The following is a 27,575-nucleotide window of genomic DNA, read 5'->3' on the forward strand; positions in this document are numbered from 1 at the left end:
AAAACAAAAATCTCCGGGACAAGATAAAGACACATGAAAAAATAAGAGCACCCTAAAAGAAACCATTTTAGTCAAGGGCACTGAGCATGTTTAAAAGAAGTTAGATGAAATTGAAAACAAAGCACACAGCGGAACATTCCCCAATCGCACAGATGAAGGAGACGCCTCCTGCGTGGCTGAAGACACAAATGGGGCACAATCCCCAGAGGGTCGGAATGGACGACCGCCAGGTAAACACACACTTCTCTTACGGGACAGGAATTAATGTACTCTCTGGTTGTAGGGTGCCCTTGGAAATGAACCATGTTAGCACATGGAGGAGCGATGTTCCCACACAGCAGGGGAAACAGGATGGTGAGGGGGATGCCCCACACTACCCAGCCATACAATTCCAGCTGTCACCAACAGCTAGTCTAGGGGGAGTGATAGGCTGCCTCCTGGGGAGCCACTCGTCACTCAGATCGACTTAACAGTGCTACATGACCAACAAACCAAGGATGAGAAGCTGGAGCCACAGGGGTCGCTACCCTCCAAAGGGACGGCGTGCCACCGCTGTGTGTGTGGCGGGAAAGCAAGAATTGATCACCTGCCAGAACACGTGCCGTCCTCACCCTTCCCTGGGTAGGTGGGTGACAGCTCCCCTCAACCCCGCAGCAGAAAATTTCCTGCTACCATCACACTGGGTCCTGCTTGTTTCTCCAAGGGCGTGGCAGGGTATGCTTCCTCTGGGGCAGATGTTGACATCACTGTGAGTCTGCTCATCCCTGTTAGAACACAAGCAATCATTTGTAAGTCCTAGCCCATGTAGCATCGAGGAGCGGCTGCTGGAATTTGGTGGATGAGAGCAGACACTCTGCCCTAACCCTCATCCCAGCCACACCCACACCGGCAGTGGATGGGGAAGGACTTCGCTCCAGCCCCGGGGGTAGGTCCTTGGTTTCTAATTCAAACTACATCCACAGCTTAAACAGACGTGGATCCAGGTGACGGTAGGGACAGTGAGGAATATTCAAGGTTTCATATTTTTTAGACGTCTACGTGTGCTATGCCAGCTATTAAAAACTTATGTGCAACTTAGAGATGAAAGGCACCGGCGGCTTCTTAGAGGAGACGAGCCTTCTTCCGGGGATTTAACGAGGCGGAACTGACTGAGGCTTCTGGTTCGGTCGGCTATTAATTGAATCAAAGTCAATGACAATCTTGCTGTACTTCGGTGTGAATTTCCTAAACGCGAAAAACAAAATATGTAAAGGAATTTATCCGATGAGTAGTTAAAGTCATTTGTTGATTTCAGCTTCAACGGTATTTCCAGTGGCGAGAGAAGAAATATCCTGGGATCCGCTTGCTAGTTTATCTCTACAGGAGCCAATTATAGTGCCCCATACTGAGAAGAACACGGGGCAGGCAAGACTAAGACAAGAACGAGGCATGGGACGGCTCGGCTTGTGTGTTCTTCAACTATCTGAGTTCATGAATTATCCGGGAGTCAAAGGGTTTCTAACAAGTTAGCGGCACAACATGATATCCGATTACACTTTCCCCGTCATATTTATCTCATTTCCTAGGAAACCTCTGCAGCCAACTAGAGTCGCTCCACAGTAAACACAGCACACTTTCTTCTGCATCTGATACATAGAGAAAGACAGCTAGCCCATTGAAGGGGGGGGGGGGATTTTCTAAATCAAGCTCTACAGAAGCAAATAATAAGTCTTCTACATTTTCATATTCAACACATCTACCATAACTGAAGATACTTAGGGGCTTTTAAAAGAAACAAGAACGCATGTACGCAGCGTTCCTCCATGGTCTCCGCTTCAGTTCCTGCCTCCAGGTTGACTTTACTTCCTGCCCCGGCTTCTAGGTTGCTAGACTATATATAACCCATAAACCAAACAAAGCCTCTGCTCCCCAAGTTAGCTTCAGTCGGCGGTTAATCAAAGCAACAGAAAGCAAACTAGGGGGTACATAAGGCACAATAATTCAAGACAGGCATCATGCAAAAAAATCAAATTTCCAATTGGGCATGGTGGGCGGTGTCACTTGGGGAAACTGAGGCAGGAGGCAAGCCCAGGGGCAGCCTACTCATACAGAAGCCCGGTCTCAGAAAACAAATAAAATATTGCACATCTCTAAGAATGCCATAAATGGGGCAGGTCGCCCATCATACGGGTCTTATCCCCGCTGGCCAGAGACACGGTGCCACTTTGTAGAGCTCCCCATTCTAGCAACCATTTCCTGCTGCTCATAAGAGACAGCAAAACGTACAAGTAAAACATAATCCTCTTTCCGTAAAGATGATCATAGCAGTCGGAAGGGCTTCTGCTCTTCATTCAAAACGCTGCTCAGAGAAGAATTCCTAGTGTCTCACCCTGGTGGGTTGCTTTCATCCTGAACGATCTCCACTAGAGCCCTTACGTATGCAAAATTTATAAAGGCTTGGCAGGACTAGCGCAAAAGTTGTGAATTTTTAAATTTCTCACCACTTGCGTAATTAGTCTAAGCCTTAGCAAGTCACTAATATTAAAATATAACCATTAAACAGGCCGTCTCCAGATATTTTTGTCATTACTCCATACCGAAAATAATCTTTAGAGGCACATGCCGTCACGTTTCCAAAGACACTGGCACGTGTGGAGACTTCAGGGCGGGCCGCATGCATGTCTACACCAGTCCCCAACCTACCTGAACGTAACCCCAGCCAGTTCAAACATGAGCCTAGCGGCCGTTGTCTCTTCGCTGTCGTGGTATTTATCCGACATGAAAATAACTTCCTTTATACCTAAAAAGGTAGCAATGGAAGATAAGCCCGGACACAAAATGCAAAAGACAGGCAAAAGAGACAGAGCCCCGTGCCTATGATTAATTACCTTTCCCAAGGGAGCTTGCAGACAAAGTCCAGTTACGGAAGCCCTCACCTGCGGCCTCCCAGGACCGCAGGGGGGACTGTATTTAATCTGCCAAAGTCTTTATGGATTTTGTTTTTAAATACACAAATGCAAAGTGAAAACGTGTCAACCCTTGATCCAATTAACAAATCTTCTTCACGACAGGTAAGCAACTATTCTTTGTTCACCAAGCATCTACTCAACTCAGGAGGCTGAGGTGAGGAGCTGGAGGGTGCTGGACAACCCAGAGGTCAGAGGCATTAGGCCTCCAGGAAAGGCTCTGCCATCACTGTGGAGAGCAAATTGCTTTACATTCTCCCCGGGTAGCATGAGCCTCTGCCAGGACTCCTAAGCATCTTCTCCTGAGGGCAGCTCCGCACTCCCTTCAGAAGGGACGCGTCCACACAGCGCTCTGTGCACGCATCGGCTGCCAATCTCTTCGCCTGTGACCAGCTAAGGAAGCACCCTAAAGAGATAGGTTCACGGCAGCAGCTTCATGGGCACCCACGCTGCCCCTTAATGGGGGCTGTGGTCCACTTTCAGCCGGCTTCCAGACACCCTGAGGGCTCATGATGAACAGTCCCTTTAACCCACACATTTGGCTAAACATGCTAAGTCTTTAAATCTCCAACTGAGAGCTTTATGGAGATAAAGGGTAGCTCATTCTTAGATGTGACTTTTCAAATACAGGTCCAATATATAGAATACAGCGTGGTAGGTTTATGGCCGATGTTACACAAGAGGAAAGCTCAGAGTAACATTTGAGTCTCATGCTATTCATATGCAAAGGTATACTTAGATCCTCAAATATCTACCATGTATTAGGTACAAATTAAAATTTGATATAGAGACTCCCAGCTGACCTTGTTCCTGACAGAAGTTCATTTCCCTCCCTCCCCCCTAATCTATGCACAATATGTCAGAGAATGGTAAACTGACAGTAATTATATGCAATGCCTGTGTTGCTTTTTGGCAGCTTGCAGTTTAAGAAGTTGCAAACTGAATTAAAAACATGCTAAGAATCACAGAGGATGCAATTAGTCTTAGAATACCTGGCAGCACTCAAAAACAAAACGCGGGAAACATCCTGCAAAGTTGATAGTGCAATTAATTTAGATCTAAACAATAACAACGCAAGATCAAACACACCTGCATGGAGCTGCCGAGGAGCAAGGCTCCAATGCAAATGTGACAAATGGGAAAGGCCTGGTTCCTACCTGCCTGGATGATGAGCTTGGCGCATTCATTACACGGGAACAAGGCGACATACATACTACAGCCCTTCACGTCAGCCGAGTTCTTGTTCATGATGGCGTTCAGCTCGGCGTGGCACACTGTGAAAGGGAAGGAGAAGGGCTTAGGCTGCAGCTCTTGAAAGGTCATTCTGTCTCCACTTCAGAAATAGCCCAGAATAAGAATGAATTGATTAGAAACAGCAATACCGGGGCTACCCAAGAAGGGCCCCGTGGTCTGTCTGGGTGATGATTAGCAGGGGAAGAAGCTGTTCCGGCAGCTGGCCTTGGCTTGTAAGCACCTAGACCACCAGGAGGGGCTGAGGTCAAGTACCTCCACCCACCCTAAGCGGAGCAATACCTCACTGCTCCACGAGACCCTGGGGTATTGAACTGCCCACATAAAACGGCTCATTTGTGTGTTGATCTGCGCACACACGGGGGTACTCAACACGGCTGTTAAGAGGGCAGGGGGGCAAAAGAACACAAGAGCAAGAAGTGAAGCTGAGAATTTCTATTCTGAGTCCCCTCATCATGCTCAGCCCACAGGGAAAAGAAAAAAAAGAAAAAGAAAAGAGAAAGCCAGTGGATAACCAGCTATTTATCTATTTTAAACACACCCTCATCCACCTAAGGGCAATGAGCAGTCAAGCCCTCTACACACAGATCCACCCACCAATGATTCTAAAGGATCATACAGACGTCCTTGCCCGAGTTCAAGGTCAAAAGAAGCACCCTCCTTTCTCTCAATGTTCCCAAAGCTGATACAGTTCCCTGTCCTGTTAGGCTAGTTGTTGCTACTCCCTAGTCACAGGGGTGAAATAAAGAAAACTCCAGCAAAGAAATCACTCCGAATCCCTCCGCTGCCCATCAGGCCTTCCACCTGGCCACTGGGTAGCATCACTGCAGGTTTTGGGTGTGCGCTCTCCAACTACCTTGGCATGCTCCTTACGACAGCTACTCAAACATTACCCCAGGAGGAGCTCCCGCATGAGTATGTGTTCCATACTGGAGAGTGATGGTCTAGCCTCGGGAACTTTTAAGAGATCCCCCAGATGACTCAAAGGTGCAAACAACTTTGGGAAGCCCCGCTCTATAGGATTCTCTTGAGATCCCTAACATACATTGTGCACACGATACTAAAACAACCGCCCGCAGAGCAGAGTCCAAACCACATGTAACTCCTAGAAAATAAACGCAGGTCCCTTCAAAGATCTCCGCTACCCGCCCCTGCAGCCAAAAGCTTCCCCATGCAACTTCCAACCACTGAGGCTGTCAGTGAACAGTGGCCTAGGCTCACCACCCTGGGCATTTCAATCACCACTTGCTCATAGAGTCAGGCACGTTTATTGAGAATCTACTCAGGGTCAGAAGGATGAAGGACCAGTCTCCTGGCAGTCTTTTACCGGGAAGCTAAGAGAGCGCTCTCTCAGGTAATGTCTGTGCATAGCATACTAACATCCTCAAACTAGGAACTGATTCCAAGGAGGAGGAGTTCTCAGCCGTGAGTGAAAAAGGAATGTTCTCTGGCAACTAAAGAAACAATGATTCATCAAATCACAGACCACCAGAGAGCAATGGCTGGCTAGAGGAGCTTGAATCTTGTCCCTCAAGTATCACTGCCTGATGAACTCCAGGGCCATGGGAAGACAAAAAAGCAGAGAGCTCAGAAAGGGTTGGAGTGGCCACATGGTCAGTGGACTTCAAGAGGTATCCATGGCCCCTTCTCCCCTGGTGACCGAGACGACAGGATAGATGCATTAACACTGCTCAGTGTTAAAAACAATTAGATATAATTGTTTCCTTTATGCCCCCCTTGGGGGCAGAGCTCAGCCCTCTAAGTTCTTTGTAGCTTCCCCCAGAGTCTAATGCCATGCCAGGAACATAATGGTGTTAAGTATTTATTGGATAAATAAAGGAGGAAATGCAGATTCCAATTATTGATGGTGACATTGGGAAACAGCAAAAAAAAAAAAAAAAAAAAAAAAAAAACTCTTCTATTCAGATATCAAAAGTGGGCTTTTCCATCTAGGAAGTGTTCTGGGAACGGTGCCGGAGTTAGTATTCAGAACTTCCAAGACTCTGATCTGTTACTACACAGTATTATGGTGTCCTCCTCTGTAAGAACTGTCAGGTGACAACAACTACCTTTTGTCTAACTCTCCTGAGGCCGTCCGGAACAAAGTTTATCATTAGAAGTTGAAGATCATTCGTGAAAACCACCCTAAGAAACAGGGCACCTTGGGTACCCTCTGCCATGGCAGGAAATGGGCAGCTTACAGAAATAAGACACAGAATTCCAAGAAGTCCTTTATCTTCTCGAAACAGACAGGATGAAAAGTGCGAAGTTGCTTATTAAGAAAAGATGAGGTCATCTGGGTAACGTCAACGACTGTCAGAACACAGGCCAGCTCCCAACCCGCACGCTTACACCTTCAAAGTCCAACGAGTGGATGACAACCAAAAAGGAAACTGTGGGCTCTGAGGAGGACGACAGACCCTGCTCTAACTGCTCTAGTTAGTCCTGCACCCCTTTTAACTTTGGAAACCACGACACACTATTCCCCAGAACCCCATCCTACCGAGGCCTATCGGATTAATACTAAAGGGGTCTAGAGACTCCCTAACCTGGGAGAACACCCTCACCCTGGACCTGCCCATCTCACTCCCACCTGGGAACTTCCCACACTCCCTCCGTTCAGGGCCTCATTCAGGCCTTGTGTCTTTCCAGTCTAACACTTGACCCTGCCTCTCAGGCGGGGGTCTCACAGCCTCTGTATCATGGCTTCATCCATCTGTGAAGAGCCACTCCGTTGGGCTTCAGGCCTAGAGCCCCACACTGTCCTTAAGGAGGGATAAACAGACCATCTTGATAACCGTCCACTCAGTCTGCTTAGTGTGCACCGGAGCGGAATGCTTGGGGCCTATTTCTCAGCTATCTACATGCACTGAAAGCCAGTGACCCCTGAGGGTGCTTCAAGTCAGAAAGCTTGCTTCACGCCGCCATCTTGTCCTAGTCCTGGATAGGAAGGCCACAAGTCCAAGTATCTCTCCCCACAGCTTGGAAATGTTCCCTAGGAGACAGAATGGAGATCAGCTTCCAACAGGAACAGCTCAGGGCTCAAGGCCCAACTTGTCCGGCGTTAGAAGGCCTGTGAGCTTTCAATAAGGTGAGTGCCGTGTGGGAAAGTTTATTTCAAACTAAAAATAATAAAATAATAAGATAAAAGCAGGCTGGGAAATACTTCAGCAGATAAAGGATTCACATAAGGTTGGGCACAGTGATGCACATCTACAATCCCAAGGACAGCGACAACACGGGAGGCAAGCGGATCTCTAGAAGCCCTCTGGCCAGCTAGCCTGGCCTATGCGGCTGAGGTCCAAGTCAATGGAGCTGAAGTCCAGGCCAATGAGGTGGAACGTATCTTTAGATGGATACCCAAGGCTGTCCCCAGACCGTCACACGTAAACCATAACCCACACCTGTACGCATACACACACATAGACAAACCCCACATATAGACACTCCCCCAGAGATAATAATAATAATCATCATAATAAATAAAAGCAATTTTTTAAATATGAAGTACAGCGCCTTCTGGCTTCTTGCTAACATCCTGGTTCGTTCCTCCATTCTCCAGGGCAGGCTCTCACTAACAAAACAGGGGCTCCTTTCTCGGCCAAGCACAAGGCTGCAGCCCTGACTCCCGGAGCTGTGTGGTAGCCTCCCGGTCTCTGCTTCCTTCTCTTTCAACGTGTGCACAGTCCTCATTCATTCAGCAGAGGTCAGATGCTCGGCTTTTAACTTCCTTCTCAAAAAGAAATCATTTCAACAACTGCTAGTCTAATTTTAAAAATAACTGTCTCATTGTAATGCAGATAGAACCTCGAGTTTTCTTCTATCCAATGGGGGGGGGCAGGGCATATTAATTATACAGAACAATAGGTTTCACTGTGCCCTTGTCATACATGCATAGAACATTCGTTAGTCATAACCACTCCCTGCGTTAACACCCCGCCCTCCACACACGGCCTCTCCCTCCTCTCTTTTCCTTTCCCTGATCTGAGTCTTGGCCTCTAACACCCTTCCTTCTCTCTCATGCCCCTGCTCTGTGTGTGTGTGTGTGTGTGTGTGTGGTGTCTGTGGTATTTTGTTTCTTGAGGCACTGTCTTGCTATAGTCCTAACTGAACTGGTACTCACCGTGCAGCCTGAGCTGGTCTGGAACTCAAGGCAATCCTTCCTTCAGCCCAAGTCCTGGGATTACAGGACATACAACCAAACCCAGGAAGCCACAAAATCAGTTAAATAAATTTATTATCAGGTGCTGCTTGCTTGCTTGGTGGTACGGGACTACTTAAAACCTGGAGCAAAGGCCACAGCACGCCTGCGTCTCAAAACCAACCATGACTGGTTCTGTCTGGCAGTTCTCGTATGAGACTTTTATACTCACACAAGGCCAGGACAAAGAACTTAAGATGCACAATGCTTAACAAGTATTCATAAGGCAGTCCATAGTGTCAAAAAAAAAAAGGCAAATTTTCCCATTTGCTTAACAAGTATTCATAAGGCAGTCCATAGTGTCAAAAAAAAAAAGGCAAATTTTCCCATTATTAACTAGAAATCCATATCTACAGCTAAGCAAAAACTCAAGCCCCCAAATAACACAGACACCTGAAGAGCACAAAGAGTGACATGAACCCTTGAATTACTCCCCAACATCATATAACAAGAAAAGAACAAGTGCTGAAAACACCAGATTAAAAGCACAGAAAGCGCGGCGATCAGAATCGAGCCCGTTTCAGGTGATTATGAGACAATTCACACACTTTGGTCTTTCTTTCTTTCTATTACTGTCAGAACTGCATTAACCTTGGCCCACTGAGAAGAGACTGTATAATTAGAAAACTATATTTTTCAAATTCGCTCTCACTGGGGCTTGATTAATCCTCACTGTCTCATGAAGGCGGTTCTCTGGAAGTTTGACAAATTAACAGGATGTACTCCATCCTTGTTAGACTTAAGAGATTCAACATTTTATAGATTTGACGTCCATCGCATTCGATGTAAGGCTAATTTAGTATCTATTTTAGACACCGGTACTGTTACAGCTACTCAAGTAGAAAAGAAAATAGGAAAAAGAAAACATTTATATGATGCTAAATAAATTCTAAGTGCTACACACATAACCTGGCAGTCACAGTCAGTCTCTCTCTCTCTCTCTCTCTCTCTCTCTCTCTCTCTCTCTCTCTCTCTCTCTCACACACACACACACACACACACACAGACACACACACACACGATGTAATCTTAGTCTCCTCCTGAGACACGATGAGAAACACGGGAGCCCCAATTCTCTTTTCTTGGACTTCACCCTGCAATTAGGAACTGTCATAAACGGGGTACCCCACTTCAAGGCTGATTTATACAGACTAACAGGCTGCCCCACCTCTGAGCTGATAACCAAATTCTTTGCCATTTCTCCAAATTAGAATCTAAGTGAGTTTACTCCTGGGGTACCCGAGAGTCAGAGTCACTAAATCTGGGCACATCTCCAGGAGCACAGCTACGCCCACCTCTGCCCTCGCTAATGTGCAATGCCCGAAGGTAACGGCCACCAAGAGGAAGGGCACACACATGCTTCTCGGTGATCCATTTAAGGAACTGCTTCAGCGTCTAGAACTAAAATGGAGTTTCGACTCCTTATTTCTTAATTATTGAAAGACGCCCTGACAAGGCCTCATATGTCTCTGTCAGCCTTTCGCATACCTCTCCTTCCAGTCAATAATTAACAACAGCCGAACCTCTGAAGGCAAACCACAGCCTCCGCTACCCAAGACTTGGCTCGACCCCAGAGGCTCACTCTTTATGGCTACCCCCAAATCTGAAACCGACATTTCCAGAATGTGCTCCCAAACAATGTCACACCTGTGTCGCAGCAGGTGTGAGTGCTCACAGACAACCAGGGACACTGGGAATGTTAACCACATGGGCTGTTTCCTCAAGAGGAAATGAGTATCTGTTTCCACCCAGAAGGCTGGGAGTGGACCCAGCTAAGTCCTGCTAACCTGAGTTTCAGTTTTACCTCGCCTGGATCACTTCCCTGCCGGCTGTGACACTTGAAGGGATCCCCCACACACACACACACCTGTACCCGGTCTTCTCCTATAGCAAGGTTAATAACTGTGAAGTAGCAGGCTGATTAATTATCAGAGTTCTCCAAATATCTAAAGCCCCAGTCTCTACGAGTGATACCATCCTGCCTTTCTCTGTGCACACTTACATGAAGAGCACCCGGGGAACCTGGAGGAGAAAGCCTTACAATAGAAAAGAAAGAATTATGCTAATGGTGCCTTTGTTACCGCTAGTCAGAAGTCAGAGAAAGGGTGTCTTCAACTATAGAAGATCCCTGCAATGGTGAAGACTCCTGGGAGATGGTCACCAGGGGCCTCCCTGATGACAGAGGTGACACAGGATAGCATTTTTGCCTGGCCAACCAAAGGACTATGTGTCCACGCTACTGCGGCTCCCTTCTCCCAGCCCCACATTTAGCCAGTGACCTTTCTCCTTAGAAGATGGTGGAATAGAACCTCACAGTCTTCAGCATCAGGGACACACACAATTTCTCATGAGACATGATAGTATAGTTTGTATGTGGAAATAAAAAAACAGGAAACGGAGATAATTCAGAGAAACCCGCGTCCGGCTGGACAAACGTCTATTAATTTTCTATTTCCGCCCTGTACCCAGAGAAGTCTCTGCTAGGAAATGACGGTGGAAAGTTAACCAGATTTAAAAGTGAAGGCACAACTGGGCAGCTTGGTCTCTTAGTTAGGCTTCTAACAGCGAGAGCAGGACCTCTCCCTGGCTCTTAGCTGGCTTTTGGTAACTTGTTCACCACATTGCATTACCTGGCCTCCAAGTAAGGGGAGGAGCTTGGTTCTGCCTGAACTTGATGCGCGAGGCTTTGGGCAAGTCCATGGGAGGCCTGTCCCTTTCTGAATGGAGATGGAGGAGGAGTGGATGGGGATGGGGGTGGATGGGAAAGGGGAGGTGATGTGAGGAGAGGGGAGGGGGAAACTGGTTGGTATGTAAAGTAAATGAAAAAGAGTTATTAAAATAAAATAAAAAAGACACAAGCTACTTGCTCAAAAGCTGCCAAGTCCCCCAAGTTTCGAGCAAGGCTCGAACTGGTATAGCATCCACGAACTAACTACCCAAGCCCCGCTGGCTGCTACAGCGACTTTGTGGGCCACTCGTGAAACTGCATACCCTGGTTCTCAGAGCTGCTGCTGGCTCTGCCTTTCCCCCCTACCTCCCCCTTATGGTGCCCACATCGCTGTCCATCACCCACTAACTCCTCGGTTCGGGACTCTGATGGACTTCAGTATGTCTGAGCTTCAGCTTCCTGACCAGGGAGAGAAGAATCCCCCCACCCTCAGAAACCCTACAGAGCTCAGAATCCAGCACAGTGCACAAGATCCTCCTGTAATGGAAGCTTGTGTGTCTCCTCCCCCGTAGGGTGGACCTGGAGTAAGCAGGTGGCCCTGGAGGCACGCTGCAGCTGGACCACAGGAGGACATGTTTTCCTCTTCTCCTCCGCAGTTCTGTTCCCATCCCATCCTCTACCCCCTTCCTCTGCCTCTCGATAGAGCTGCTGGTAAAAACTCAAGGCACCCAGGGGAGCCACTTAGCCCCAATGGTAGTGCTTAGGGCTAAAGACATTTCTGACTGTGGTGTTTTTCCATTATTGATAATAAAGCCCCCAGAACTCTAATTACATTGCTTCCCTATGTGCTAAGGGCACACAATCAGGTCAGGAGGGGGAGGATGTAGAAATAACTGCATTTCATCCATGGCTAAGCCGGGCCAACTCCCTACCTACTGCTCACATGAAACACACGTGCAGTGGCTAAAAGGCATTAAAGAGGTACTGGGAGCAACAGAGCGCCAACCACCCTGACAGTCTGTCATGTAAATACACACAGCCAGGCTTCAAAACTGGCCTGCTGGGTCCCCAGCTTTTAAAAGCTAAACTGAGAGTACACCAGGCGCCGGAACAAGAGTTGGGATCCATGCTCTAGCAACTATGATTCCGTCTCAGCTCAGCGAGGGAGATGGGTGGGAGGAGCTTACCAACTCGGGATTCTCCAAGCCATGCAGGTCCTGGAACCCCTGCATTCCTAGGCCAGCCTTCAGGTCCCAGCATCCTTCTCCTACCCTGCTCCAGCTCTTTCGGCTCCACCCCTTGGGCTCATTAGAACCACTGCATCTCCCACTCCAGAACTTCTGGGGCTGCTGTTGCCTGGCCCCCTTTGCCCTAGGTGTGCTCCCTTCCTCTCACTAAACAGGACACTTGGGAGCCTTCCCGGCCCCCGTCCTGAGATGCCTTACCTCTTTTTTTCCTTGTCTTGGTTTTCCTCACTCTACTGGATGACTTTTTATCAACTAACAAGTGCCTGCCACTACACAAACATCAAGAAACTAAAATTAAGATCTCCCGTCTCACAGACTACACGACCCTGGCTCAGTCCTACGCTATCCTATATTGCTAGGCTCTGTTAGAATTGCACACTTCAAAGCCCTACCTAAATAACAGCCAGCATCCTTACCTTCCATCTTTCCATCAACTCGCTCCAATTGCACTCTGAAGCCTACTGTTCAAAGTGCTATTGGCAACATCAACACCTTGATAAACACAGACACAATCTATAGAACTCTTGGCAGACCTGGGCAGAGTAGAAGGGCTTCATTCCCACCCCTGCCCCCTGCCCCTTTTCCACAAAGCTCTATGGCCCTCCCTGCAGTCACACCGCTACGCTCTTAAGCAGGTCCTTCCTCCTACACCCAACCTCCAAGTGCCGGAGTTCTTATGGATCAGAACCCCCTGACCCATGTCTTAGTATACATTCCCCTCTCACCCCGCCCATGGAGACACTCAAAAAGTCAAACCCAGCAGGGAGGGCGGCACCAACCTGGACCTCTTTCCCCTCCCTAGTGCACATGCAGTTGTGTCAGGAGCTTGCACGGCCACACACTCTCTTCATGTCCCCCACACCTTGCTCCTCCTACTGCCAGCTCCCCTGGGGCACGCTACAGCTTGGAACTGCTGGGGAGGACCGATTCTTCCTCTCCATCTTGGCGTCCACATCAACCCGTCTGCTTGATGCTCTCTCCAAACGACCCACACTGTGGATTCACCCGCTCCTCCCTGCTTCCAGCACCCTCAAGCCTCCAACCTCCCTCCCTCTTTCGCAACTGCCTCACAGCTGGGCTCCCGTTGCCACTTTGGTGCCAAACACCCATTTCACACACACGAAACTGCTCTAACAAACCACTAAATTCTACACAACAGACACTTAACATCTGACAGATGTGGACGCTGGGAAATCGAAGATCAAGGAACCTGCCTGCAGACGTGGTGTCTGGAAAGGGTCCCCTTCTTGAACTACAGACAGAATCTTCTCCCTGAGTTCTCAAATAGCTAACTCTACCGGGCCTTTGTGTCAGTGTGCGTGCCTACACGTGTGTTCACGTGTGGAAGCCAGAGGCTGGCACTGGGATATCGTCTATAATCACTCACGAAACTTAGTTTGTGAGACACAGCCTCCCATTCAACCTGGAATTTGTGAATCCGGCTGGAAAGCTCGCTATGAAGCCCCAGGATGCTATAAGCTCTCTTATCTCTGTCCCTCAGCACCGGGGTGACAGATGTGCACCCCCACACCTGGTTTGATGTGGGTTCCAGGATTCCAAAGTCAGGGCTTCATGTTGTGTGGCAAACACTTCATCCCAGTTCCTCACTGAGCATCCTTTATTAAGGGCACTAACCCCAAGGCTCTGCCGTCATGAACAACCCCTTAATACCCCCACTTTAGGGACAGCCTTCAACCTAAGAGTCGGGAGAGGCACACAGTCACCCCAAAGCACAAAACAACAATCTCTTAAATCCAAACTCCTTAGCCCACCCTTTGCTCTTGAAGCCTGGGCTGCTGCTTCTTTTCTTAGCACACATCACCCCATCAGGGAGCCTCAGCCAGGCAGGCCCTCCCAGGATGCCTCTCCCATCCCCTAACACCAACCTGCCCATTTTCCCTGACCCACCTGACCCTTCGGATCTCTGAAAGGAGTAGTCCATAATGTCAGCTTGTTTCATTAACACTAATACCTACCACCTCCACAATTAACTTGCAAATGCTGTGAAAACAGATCACAGCACACGCATCCTGTGCACCACTGGCACAGTTCTGGGCATGTAATACACAGGTGTGTGTGTGTGTGTGTGTATTATAATATAAGATGCCCCGGAGTGAGCAGGCAAACAGATACATGGGACAGCACTCTACCACAACCATGGCCTGATAACACATAGTCCTAAACCTGAAGAACACGACTGGAGAGGACGACCTCTTCATTAGCTGACAAACTCAGGCTGGTAAAAGAATAGGTGATCCACTAGCATTTGTTTTAACCCCTGAAAAGGGACAGCTCGTTTGCAGAGGGGGGAAAAAATCCGCCGAAGAGTTCTGCCTCCCTTTATTCACCTAAACTCAAAATTAATGGCATTTCAACAAAGCCTTTTAATTGCAGAATTTAAAAATTCATACTCAGTTATCATATTCAATATTTTAAATTTACTATGGCATCTATCATTTGAAAGAAGCAAAGAGATAAAATCTGCACTTCTACTAAGGAGCCGGTGCTGGCCCTTCGGGTGGCGGGGTGGCAGTGTGCTAGCCTTTGGGCTCACCAACAGTCAGCGTTCACCACGGGTGATTGCCAGTGCCCAGCAAGCATCTCTATTCAAATGAGGATCGCTGGGGCTTGAGTCACAGGAGGATTCCTCAAGCTCCTCCTTGCCTGGTCTTAGACGCGCCTCTTTTCTCTACAGTTCTAAGCAGGTCTCCTGCAGGTCTAGTGTGTCAAACCCATTCTCTCTCACTCACATACAGATCCTCTCCTCTATCGCCATTTCCCAACCCTTTTCCTTTTTTCAGATTTATTATGTATACAGTGTTCTGCATGTATGTATACCTACAGATCAGAAGAGGGCACCAAATCTCATTACAGATAGTTGTGAGCCACCATGTGATCGCTGGGAATTGAATTCAGGACCTCTGAAAGAGCAGCCAGTGCTCTTAACCACTGAACCATATATCCAGCCCCCCAAACCTTTTCTTATTTAATGCTTTTTAATCTCCACATTTAGGGGGTAGCCCACGCTCATTAGCTACTCCCCTCTACTTGTGAACACTGTCTCTAACTGGTTTAGATTTACCTTAGAGATGCAGCTCAATGACAATTTGCCCAACATGCCCGAGGCCCCAGGTTCAATCCCTGGCATCCCCAAATGGGATCAAAACAAAAGCAAAGGGGAAGGGAGGTAGTGTACTCATTTAACACTGAAAGGTAACCTTGGTGTGTTGGAGCCAAGGGACACCACAAAGTCAGACCATGCAACAGCCTCAGTTGGGAGGTTTATTGGGGGCAGTGTGAGGTGGGGCTGCAGAGGTGGCCTCAGCAAGAGCGGAAGGACTAGAGAGGGGAGAGAAGGGCTTGCCTTTTTTTAATAAGAGGATATAGCCTTGCGCACAGGGCGAGTACTCCAGTCAGTGGCTGCAGAAGTTGTGGTGTCATACCACGGCTGCTACTGGCTACACACCCTGCTAGGCCCCAAGGGCAAGGTAGTATAAATGCCTGCCTGCCAACAGGTCAGAAGCCTGATTCTATCCTTCTGTACATCATGACACTCTCCTTGCCCCTCACAAACAACGTTCACAGCCTGCAGCCTGGACTGAGAATGCCTTCAGAATTCGGCAGACGGAGCCACACCAAGCACACGCCCCTGGCTGCATTATTAGTATGTTCCTTGTAATCGCAGAACTGGCAGTCTTCAGCGATGAACTACTCCATAACGAAGTGGAGAGGCGGGGCAGGTGACATATCTCAGGGGAAAGCACCTGCCATGCAAGCCTGTCAACCTGAGTTTAACCCCAGAACCCACAGAGAACCGCCAAATAGATGTGAAAAGCCAGATGTAGCTTTATGGACATCTGTAATCCCACCATTCGTATAGCAAGTGCTTTACTGGCGGCGGAGACGGGAGAATCATCCAGCAGCTTCCAAAAACATGCATGTGCACTCACAGAGATGCGCATACACAAAGCATGCACACAGAGACGTGCACACACAGAGACGTGCACACACAGAGATGAGAGATGTGCACACAGAGGCAATACAAGTGTTTTTAAGTACAGAGAGACTGAGACTGAGAAGTACATGCCAAGTCCTAGGTCTAAAAACTCCATGACTGTGGAGGACCAAAGACATGAGCCTGTTGACTAAAAGACAGAGAGCTGGAACTTACCTCTAGTCCTTCAAGGTTATTGTGTTTCTACCTCAAGCAAAGGTTCCATCAAGATTTACACCAGAGAGTTCTGCTGGCTCAAGGTTATTGTATTTCAGGAACAGAGAAGTAGATATGGTTCTATCTCACACAAAAGTCTAAGGGTCCAATTCCTTTATAGAGATAACACTGGATTCCACCAAGGGAGTGGTTTGCCTACAGAGTGCTCTGGTCTATAGTGTGAGTGTGACCGCTACTGTTCTTGGCTGCCCACTGAACTTAATGGGAAGACTACTGCTGAGAGCATCTGTGTCATGGGACATGGAGAAACCAAACTGGTATTGACCAGCCTTCCTCCCAGCACCCAGAAGGGGCTCTGCGGGCTGCTGTGGGGGAAGGGGGCGGTGTCATCAACAGTCTCACCAGCTTGGAACCTCATGAGCGACAATAACAACCCACCTGGCAAGACGGGGCCATCAGCTCAAGAGCGGCTGAACATTAAGCAATTAACCAACTCCCTTGAAAATACCAACTTTTCGGGAAACCTTTTATTTCAAGGTAGAGGGCAAGACTCCCCCTTAGCACACTTCTGGTCATCAGCGTGAGGGCCACACTGTCTCCAGCTTCTCTGGGGGAGCAGGCTTCCAGCATCACTCTTTGTAATATCGGGATATATGGGTGCTTTTATGGCAAGGTCTAAGTGCCACAGACATTTTAGCTTTTCCTACATCTGCTCCTCAGAACAGGGATTATGCTACTGTCCATCCTTTCTAGATTTTCATATGAAATGATCACTGATGTTTTAAATACAACTAAGCCTGTGCCAATAGAAATATGTACTTTATTTGACAGAAATCAAACACATCAGTAAAAGTTATTTGTTCCTTCCCGAAGGCCTCTTATCAAGAATTGTACCTTGAGGTGTAATTAATTAGTCTTATCTCAAGCTGGGTAATATAAATGGCTCAAACGTTTTCCTACAGCTAACAGGTAACATGCCTAGAGCCAATAGGTTACTTGCGCAAAAGTCCCCAGTCAGACCTGCTCTCAGGCTTCAACTCCCGGATGGCCAGGTAGGGGAGGAATGGCATGATGCTACACACAAAATGAAATTCTGCAGAAAGACAGACAGCGAGTCATCAAATCCATGGACCTGCCTAACAAAACCAGAAGGTTTGAACCGGAAGGACAAATTTGATCTTAATTACTATGGAGCCCTCACAAGTGGCGAGGAAGTCACAGCTTAAGGAGGATCAGTCTCCTAACTTCTTGATAAATTAGTGTCTCAAGACTAACCTTTTAGATGCCAAAGAAATATATCACCTGCATGGCAGTCAGGAAAATGTCAGTGTGCGTGGGGGTGAGGCGAACGGCTACGTAATCACTAAAGTGACATCTCTGCATGCTTAACAATATGCTAAACATGAAAAATAAAGATTAAATTTAAATGCGGAATTTAAAGAAGCTTTGCCGCACGCCGGCAAAAGTGGTGAAAGTTGCCATGTGGATCTGTCACCTGAATTAATTCCTGGGTTTTCAACATTTCATTCCCTGCGCCGTTTTCTCTCTGCAAGCGCACACCTATGCCCATGTCTGCGTCAGTACACGTGCGTGTGCATATGCGGGGGCCAGAGACGGACACTGGGTGTCTTGCTATGTCACTCTGCTTTAATTCCCTTAAAATAAGGCATCTCATTTATTACACCCGGAGCTAGGCTGGTGGCTAGCAAGCCCCATAACCTTGTCTGCATCTCTCGCGGCACTAGGGTTGCAGGGGTATGGGGCTACACCTGCCTTTTTTCTGTGGGTACCTGGCATTTGGATTCTGAGCCGCAAGCTTGTGCAGAAAGTGCCCTTACCCACTGTACCACCCATCTCCCCGGCCTCTGCAGCACTGGTCTCTTTCCAGAGTATTCCTGTGGAAACGGGAACCGATTCTTGCAGAAGTCCACAACTCCACTTCTGCCCAATGCATTCAGAATAAAGGTGCCACCCACTCCTAGGGACAGCAGGACTGGGGTCCCTAATACGACAACATGTGATAGGGCCAACATAGCAATCCCGCTTCCTGACGGACGAAGAGGCATACTCACACACCAAATCCTTCACCAATGGTAAACAGCAAGGCAGGGCATCATGGGAGTGTAACAACCACTGTGTAAAAATTTCCTGACGCTTACCCAGGCAAAGAACTCGACTCTACGACAGCCGTGACACCCCAAGGAACGAGCAATATCTGAATTACCAAGAGCATTTTTCCTCCATGTTATGAAATTGGTATTTTTGAGGAAACGTGCTGCACTGTAATGAATTTCACAAAAATGTCAGCTGAACACTTCATCGTGAGTTTAGCAACCTACTTCATCCTCATAAAAATCAAAATCTTCCCGAGTCTTTTTATGCGGCAAATTAGATCAATTTGCTGCTTCCTGGTGTTCTAATTGCTGCTCACCCGGGAAGCGCTCGCTTGAACAAGGCTGCCTTCTTCCCGCCACTGACTGGCACAGACATCATACTAAGTTTTGGATTTTTCAGGGGCGGGGAAGGGAATGAATGGAAGAGTAGTTTCTTTAGCTGGGGGATTTTCATTTTCCATATTAAAACTTAATCATAATCAAACAGCTTCATGAAGTTTTGATCCTAAGGCTGGGAGAACAAAAACACCCTTTCATGATGCCTCTCAAGAGAGACAGCCCAGAGAAGGCTGCCTTTCTGTTCTGCTACAAGCATTCTGCATTTCCTTCTCCCCACCAAGTGTCAATCAATGATGACTCCAAGCTCCCAGTATGAATAACGGGGAGCTGAGCTGCATTACTATTGGTAAACTCGGATTTCCATGATTTTCAGGCTCCCCGGCTTAGTCACTTTGGGTTGCTATGACAAAATACCACATTAATTCTTATTGTTCTGATGATGACTGGAAGCCGAAGACCAACAAGATGGTGCCTGCCGGTGAGGGCCCTGGTCCAGGAGTATAAGCTACCATCTTCTTAAGGGATGGAAAGCAAGCCCTCTCTGAGGTCCCTTTTAGGGTACACTCGCCCTTGATGATACTACATAAGAGAGAGCTCAACCTTCGAGGGCTAATCACCTCCAAATATACCATCACTTTGGAATTAGGCTGCCAACTTGTGGATTCTGGAAGAGACAGGCACAGCCCATGGCACGCCTCTGAAGAAATGTTGATACACATCACACGCGAGAGGCTGTTTTACACTAGGCCAGGCCACCACTCCCCAGGGATTTGATCTCTGAGATGTAACTGCACCTAAGCTATAATATGCTCAAGTAAAAAAAAAAAAAAAAAGAAAAAGAAACAACATCTTAAAGAAGCTGAATTCCACAGCAGAAACAGCCTGGTCAAAGGCTCCCAAAACAACACAGGGTACCATCGCAGCTTTCAGCTGTCCACCAAAACCAGATGATTAAGAATTCTATGCTGAAGATATCACAGGCTTTGGTTACAAAGAGAGAAATCACACTGGAACTGACCTACAACCTTCCTCCGTGCTTGCTAGATTTCACCGTGCCAGGTTCTATGCAGGCCACTAAGGGAGAAAGGCCACTGAGGGATATCAGCCAACAGTGAAGCCCACACGCTAGAACACCAACCCTCCAGGCCAGATGGACCAATGGTCAAACAGTGGCATGCGGTTATGGAGATAACCAACCATTGGAATTCGTGCCTGACACTGTAAGCCTGGACAAAGTTCGTGATGACCCTAGAGAGGATCCTAGGGTCTTGCTAAATGGGTGAGTTGTTAAACTATATTCTAAATATTTGTGTTTATACACGTAGATGAACGTTGCCCTTAACCCTGGCCACAGAAACTTGTCCCTGCATCAGTCAGCAGTAATGCAGAGACTCATATCTGATCAGAGTACTGAGAATATGTGACTATTGGGTCCTCAGACCTAAACGGGACACCTATATCAACACGTACCCTCTCCACAGCCCAGGAAGTATCTCAGAAGAGGAGACAGAAAGCATGTCAGAAGCAGACGATGGGGATGTGTGCTGTGAAGCGGGTCCTCGAGACACACATGACTGCGGCGGTCAGGCATTCACTGCTGCTGTGGGTTCCTGTGCAGAACCAATCCAGTGAGAACACAGAACCAATCCAGTGAGATGTCAGCACGCCAACTGTACTCAGTGGGTTACCAGAAATAAGACAGAGGAAGGCAGATATTTTAGGGTATCTAGAGAGAGTAGGGACCATAGTGCACATGATCAAGATACGTTGTTTACACACAACACACACGCACACACAGACGTTGCCCGGAATCAGATGCCACCCTACACTGTAACATCACAGAAGGTACTTTGAAAGGTATAGAAGCAGATGCAGTGGATTAAGAAGCCTGGGTTCTGTGGAAGACACTACAAAGGATCTAGTGTGGCCCAAGAACTGTCCCCAAGCCCATATAAATGCCATCTGATAAATGAGATAATACTGTCAACCCCGATGTCATTAAAGATCTGAAGCTTTTCTCCATTGACAGGAAGGTCTTGTATTAGATGCTGTCCCCATTCCCGTAAGAACACACCCAGCAGAACCATCTTGTCACCCAGGGAAAGGCATGGGGGCAGGACCAGCTCCTGCCGGTGAAGGCTGGAACCCTCTTGTTTACATCATAGCAGATTAGAAGGAGAGAAATGGGAATGCTGGAGCTCAGTCTGTCGCTGTCCACTGTCCGTCCTCCCGTCCATCCAGCCCCTGTCCCACCCCCACCCCCCAACTCCTTTCCTCAGGCCAAGGCCTCAGCCTATGAGAAGGAGCCACCCGCATTGCAGTCCAGGCCTAACCCTCTGAGTTAGTCCTCTGAGAAGGTGCCACCCACATTCAAGGTGAGCCCTACCCCTTCAGTTCTCTCCAGAGCCCCCCTCACAGGCACACCCAAAGGTGAGCCTCACTACTGCTTCTGGTCTCTCTTACCCCAAGAAGGTGACAACAGAAATTTGTCCTCAGGACCTGCTGACTTAGCAGCTCAGAATCACTGGATTGAGCTCTTGAAAAATCTCTAAGGGTTTCATCCTTTCCTAGCTTGGCCAACATTTACATAGGCGAGGGAACAGAGGAGTTAGAGCACCCAGTTATGGCCTCATTTTTTTTTAAATTAAAGTTTGTAAGCTTAAAACAGAAGTTTAAAAAAATGCCTCCTAACACCCTCCTAGATCCTAGGCAATCTGAACATTCCCTTCTCAGTGGCCCCAACAGCCCTGGAAAAGCGAGAATGAGTGCACAGCGCACGCACAGCCGTCATTACTTAGACGTGAAGCCCGTCGTTACGTATATATTATGACGGTAATAATACTAAATGCCTTTTAAAAACCATTTAATACCTTCTACAATTTTTATGGTACATCAAATTACAAGGTTATGCTCGTGAGCAAAAATTGTCTACATTCTCACCCAGCTACACATAAAAATGAATAATTGATAAGCGAGGGCAAAGAGCTCAGAAAACCTAGAGGTATCATACAGATGATTAAAAATCCTATAGACAGACAACCAGTGCTCAGAAGCTCAGCAGCTCTTCAGTAAAGGAGAACCCGTGGGTTGGACAAATGCCTTGTAGGCTGAGTTCCGCCTACCCCGGGAAGCCGCTCCAGAGGTACTTTCCCCACTCTTGACAAAAGACAGCAGCTTCAGAAAAAAGCCAGCCACTCTGAGGGTACAGAGCACCAAGCAGCGGGGAGAGGTGAATGTAATTCAGTCTTTGGTTTGGTTTCTATAACACGGTTACAAACACTCCAGGCCTCTCAGTGACTGAAGGCACACAGCCCACGTTGAGAAGTGCCCAGTGACCACTGGTGACCTTCAACGCTGCACCCTCTATCCACTGATATCTTTAGCAACCAGCCTGAGTACCACAGACCGATATTCAGTATAAGAATTCCTCGGAGGAAGGACCCACACGTCACTGTCCTGACGCGGAGAAATATTGACTGGAGTGTCATGTTTCAATGCAGATCTTCAACGTATTGGCCCTTTCGCTGTGGCCGTTTTTTATACGGGACATCGAACTGGACTGTGAAAAATCATTTTGCACAGACCTCAAAACAACTGATCATTTCCCCCTCTTTCTTCCCATCAGAGGCTTACGGAAACCAGGGTGACAAAGTTTCTAAAATATGCCAGCATACTGTTCACGTAACTTATTACCACAAGCCGTCGCTGGGCCTCGGAAGTGAGAGTTCCACACTCTCCCAATTTGTCTGTGCTCTTGCTGCTCCTACCAGGGGTGAAATTAAGTTGACTATCAATCCCCTTAATCATGGAACTATTTTTTATGCCCTTGAAAACCCTGGATGCTTTTCAATGGTCTCTACCCTTTTCCTCCTCAATTCCCTCTCTTCTTCCAGGCACCTTGCTCCCTTTCCTCTCAAACATGCAGGATTTGCCCTTAAGCAGTTTAAAAAGAAACTTCCGGGGCTTACTTAAGAAGATTAAGGTCCAAGAACATTAGTGAAAAGCACATAAATTAGACTAAAGGCAGACATGGACTTCCTCGGGAGGAATAGTCAGAGAAAAAGCCTACCAAAAGAGCCAACAAACAAGACAGGTCTTACACAGACACCTGAACCTGACTTCTGGAAGGTACAATCTTTCCCATTTAGATGACCTTAATCGACCTGGCTTCCTACAGAGTCAATCTGTTCATTCTGAGACATAAACACCAAGTGTAACATGATGAAAAGCCAGAAACAGACAGGAGCAACCCAATGTGACTCTCTCTTCTGGTATTACCTACCCAGACAGAAAAACAGGAGGAAAAGCGAAGCGAATTTTCCTCCTCTGCATCATCTCTGGAGGATTCCCACTGGGATTGAGAAAGTCAAAGACTGCTACGGTTTCTGCTGTGGGAGAAAGCTCTTGTACACTATAAAGATTTGTCACTCGTAATGGTTTAATAAAAGGCTGATAGGCCAGTAGCCAGGCAGGAAGTATAGGCAGGGCAACCAGAGAGAGAATTCTGAGAAAAGGAAAGGCAGAGACGCAGTCACCAGCCAGATGCAGAGGAAGCAAGATGAGAATGCCTTACAGAGAAAAGGTACCAAGCCAAGTGGCTTAACATAGACAAGAATTGAGTTAATTTAAGTTGTAAGAGCTAGTTAATAATAAGCCTGAGCAAACAGAACAAACAGTTTATAATTAATATAAGCCTCTGAGTGTTTCTTTGGGACTGAGTGCTGTGGGAGTGGGCAGGACAGAAACCTCTGTCACAGGTTCCCATCTAGAAGGTCCCCTACAGGCTTATGTTTTGAGCCCTGAACTCCACAGCTTGTGAAGCTATTTTCAAGTGTACAAGTTTTTTTTTTTTTTTTTTTTTTATTTTCGAGACAGGGTTTCTCCGTAGCTTTTGGTTCCTGTCCTAGAACTAGCTCTTGTAGTCCACGCTGGCCTCGAACTCAGAGATCCGCCTGCCTCTGCCTCCCAAGTGCTGGGATTAAAGGCGTGCGCCACCACCACCCAGCTAAGTGTATAGGTTTTAAGAAATGGGGTTTAACCTAGCAAAATGGGTCACTGAGGGTGAGCCTTTAAAGGCTATTACCCCCCACACACACACACAGTCCTGCAGTTGGCTTCTGGTCCACGGGATGTGAACAGACACTACCTTACACTTCCTGCGCCAAGGACAGAACCATCCCCAGGGCCAAAACAACCCCACAATGATGAACTAAAGTCTCTCTGAAACCGAGAGCCCCCATAAACCTTTCCTCCCATAAGTCATTTCTGTCAGTTTGGACAGCAACAGTAACTAATACAGCAAAAGAGCCAAGGCAAAGGGCTTCATTTCTATATACTGCTGCCTTTGGTTTTGGACACAGCCCACGGTGGGACTAGAGACCCAAGCAACGGAGATGGAGCCGCACCATCTAAATCCTGATGCCCAGCTCAGTCTGCTACCAACTTCCCAGATATGAACTTCACTCATGTCCTCATGAGGCCAAATGCATCTTGCTTCTCAGCACAACAAGGGGAGTCCTGCTTGGTTAGCATAAACACCACTCGCCAAGCTGATTCAGTTTCCCCCGAAGTGAAGAAACCACTCACACAACTGCCCCACATGTGACCCTGCTCTCTCTGCAAAGGGCTGAGGCCTTCATTGCATGCTCTGGTGTCTCTGGGCTCTCAGACCACTGTTAAGCACACCAGACCCACACAGGCAGTAAGCACAGGACCTCAGGGTCAGTGTGTGTAACAGTACCATGCTTTCATTGGTGATTCTTTGAAACTTAAAGAGATGGGGACAGGAGTGTGGCGTTGGAGAGATGCCTTAACTCCTGTTATAAGGGACCTGACACCCTCTTCTGGCCTTTGCTGTCACTTGTACCTACGTATTGCGAGATACCTAGTTACACTGTGCAAGGTTATGTCACTGTGATTGATTTAATAAGAAGCTGAACAGCCAATAGCTAGGCAGGATTTTCAGGGCAAAGAGGATGCTGGGAAGAAGGGCAGAGTTATGAAGAGATGCCTGGGCTGCAGAGCAAACAGTGTGGGCTTTACAAAGTAAAGGTAACCAAACCACATAAGAGAACAAAGATTAAAAAATATGGGTTAATATAAGTTGTAAGAACTATTTAGATATAAGCCTAAGCTATCAGCCATGCTTTCATAATTAATAAGTCTCTCTGTAGTAATTTGGGAGCTGGCTGGTGCGACAGAATGACTCACTATACCTATGTAGTACATAAAAACTCATGTAAACACACATACAGGCACTTGAGTGAAAATACGTAAATCTTAAAAGAAGATAAAATTATCAAAGAATTAATTAAAACACTGCCTAAAAGAGGAGAAACAGGAAGATAGGGCAGTTCATTACAATTTTTTTTCTCCTTTCCATCTGTTGATGACTAAAAAGGAAGACTCGTTTTTGTTTTTCAATGAAGCCCTCACTAAGCTATGACAGGAAGCATGATGAAGCCTGAGGATGTCTTACCGTATGGATACTTAGTGTCCAGCTTACTTTCTGCTGTTCTCCTCCAAGGCAACAGGTCATCACTGCACCCGTTTGGCATCCCATTGTACCCAATCCCAACAATCTTGTTTTCCGTATTCACAATGCAGGCTCCAACCTAGAGAGAAACATCACCCAAGGGTTTAGTAACTCCGAATCACCGGTGTGCCCCTGAGGAGGTGGCGCAGAAGCATGGGAAGCTGGGCACTAAGGGCAGCAGATCGGTTCTGCGATGACGTTGCCAGGCACCCATTTCCTCACCTGCTCTCTGTGTACATCTCTGCAAGCATCTGAACACCTGCCCACAAAACGGATTTACCTGGGAACTCGGATCCTTGCTTCTCTGGGCTGATAAGGCCAATGCCATGAAATACTGAACACTGGCCCGCAAAACCGATTTACCTGGGAACTCGGATCCTTGCTTCTCTGCGCTGATAAGAAGGCCACCGCCATGAAATACTCAGGCCATTCCAGATAGTCATCCCGCTTTTTGCAGGCAATGTCACTCATGTTGGATCTTGAAGTCACAAGTCCCTAAACACGGAGAACAACTATCAATCTGCTTTCCAAGTAAATGCATTAATCCTGAGCCCTGGGCAACTGTAGCTGTACTTACTAAGCAGAAATCACAAAAGATGGGTCCTATCCACTTAAGACCCTCATGTCTAGCTAAAACAGGCATTAGCAACACATCTTACAGACCCAGAACTCAGGAAATTTGATGGCTAAGCCCACTGCAAATGAAGAAAGAAAGAGAGAGAGGAAAAGAAAGAAAGAGAGAAAGAAAGAAAGTTTGAAATGAGGCCAGTTCGGGAAATTTGCCAAGTCCAGTGCAAATAAACAAACAAACAAATAAATAAATTTAAAATGGGGTCAGTTCGGGAACTTAAGTTTCTTCAAATAAATCGATTAATCAACTATGAGAAGTGAACTAAATGGGAAAAAAAATAAGAAAATGCTAATACTAAAGCCAAGTTCTCTAACACGGGCTTTAGGACCTGGCCTAGATGGTCTTTACAATGGGGGAGAGGTTGAGAAGTCTCTATAATGGGTGGGCGGAGGGACAGAACTTCAGCTAAGAGAATCCTTTGAAAAAAGAAAAACTAGGGAAGGACGGCAATACAGGGTTACCCCATTCACTGAGATCTTAAGGTGGGCATTTCCCAAACTTCCCCTTCAGACTTCAGGGCAATATCTAGCAGTGGACAGGTAGGTATGAGGAGCCACAAACAACAGCCAAGGCTCGATCGCCCTTGCAACCCTGCTCAACAGGGAGACTTGCTGGTTGGGCTGCCTTCCCGCCTGCTTAAAGGGTTGGAGGGGGAAGGGAAGGCAGCGAGAGAGGACACGTTTCTCCACCCCGGGCTGCCCTGTGCTTGCTTTAAAACTCCCTAGGGGCTCTGTACCCACCCACGAGCAGCTTCAGAAACGAGGAAACTGAGGCTGAGATGTCGCCAGTCCGGGGAGAAACTGCTACACCTCAGCTGGGAAAGGACGCAGAGTCTTGGCCACTTCTCCCAACTCTGCGCCAGGTTCTCAAGTCTCCATCCTCCCCACCACGTGCACGCCAGCAGAGACTCGGGGAGCACCCTCCCTCCTCAGCGGCGAGCCCGCACGCACGCGAGTGGCCGCCCACTCAGCCCGGTCCTCCGCGAAGGGACGTGACAGCCGTCCGTCCACTCCGGAGGGGGCTATGAGCCACGCTCGCACCATCCGACCCCGACCACCGCCGCCGCGCGGAAGGAAGTCGGGAGGGAGGCGGAGCCCGCGCGCAGCGGAAGGGGAGGCGGGGACGAGCGCGGCGAGCACCTCCGCGCGGTCGCGACCCCTTGCGACCCCTGGCGACCCCGGGGTGCCGGGACCGTGGGTCCCGATGCATAGTGAGTCGGCAGTCTGACCGACACGCGTGGAACCAGCGTTGCGGTCACCTTTGCGGTTTGCCCTGGGCTTTTTTTTTTTTGCCCTGGTGGTGCAGGAGTGGGCTCAGGAAGGGACCGTACCTGGCCGCACCCACGGGCCTGAGAGCTCGCTCTTTTTAGTTGTTGATGGTGAGTGCGCCTCCCAGTCCTCTGAATCCGTAACCCCCTCCTTAAGCAGTTACTATAAATACAGAAAGGTGAATAAAAGACCCAAAGATTCTAGA

At 47.9% G+C, this 27,575-nt stretch overlaps 1 protein-coding gene across 1 annotated transcript; it reads right to left on the reverse strand.

The window, feature by feature from the left end:
- Positions 1-896: 896 nt before the first annotated feature.
- Positions 897-26,848, reverse strand: Dctd (dCMP deaminase). The gene is made up of 6 exons (XM_057752710.1): positions 26,843-26,848; positions 25,835-25,966; positions 25,415-25,550; positions 4,103-4,219; positions 2,683-2,779; positions 897-1,224 (listed from the first exon to the last, which is right to left on the reverse strand). The coding sequence occupies exons 2-6, from the start codon at positions 25,940-25,942 to the stop codon at positions 1,131-1,133; spliced, it is 552 nt and encodes a 183-aa protein (XP_057608693.1). The 5' UTR covers positions 25,943-25,966; positions 26,843-26,848; the 3' UTR covers positions 897-1,130.
- Between the last annotated feature and the right edge of the window lie 727 nt (positions 26,849-27,575).

The sequence above is a fragment of the Chionomys nivalis genome, chromosome 20 (genome assembly GCF_950005125.1).
Source record: "Chionomys nivalis chromosome 20, mChiNiv1.1, whole genome shotgun sequence".
Lineage (NCBI taxonomy): Eukaryota > Metazoa > Chordata > Mammalia > Rodentia > Cricetidae > Chionomys > Chionomys nivalis.

What these genes read in the sequence shown, in the direction of transcription:
- Dctd (XM_057752710.1), bottom strand. Translation starts at nt 25,942, where the DNA reads ATGAGTGACATTGCCTGCAAAAAGCGGGATGACTATCTGGAATGGCCT. An exon ending in GGACACTAAGTATCCATACG is followed by an intron (nt 4,220 to 25,414) that starts GTAAGACATCCT and finishes TCCCTTTCACAG; the next exon opens with TGTGCCACGCCGAGCTGAAC. An exon ending in CAAGCTCATCATCCAGGCAG is followed by an intron (nt 2,780 to 4,102) that starts GTAGGAACCAGG and finishes CTACCTTTTTAG; the next exon opens with GTATAAAGGAAGTTATTTTC.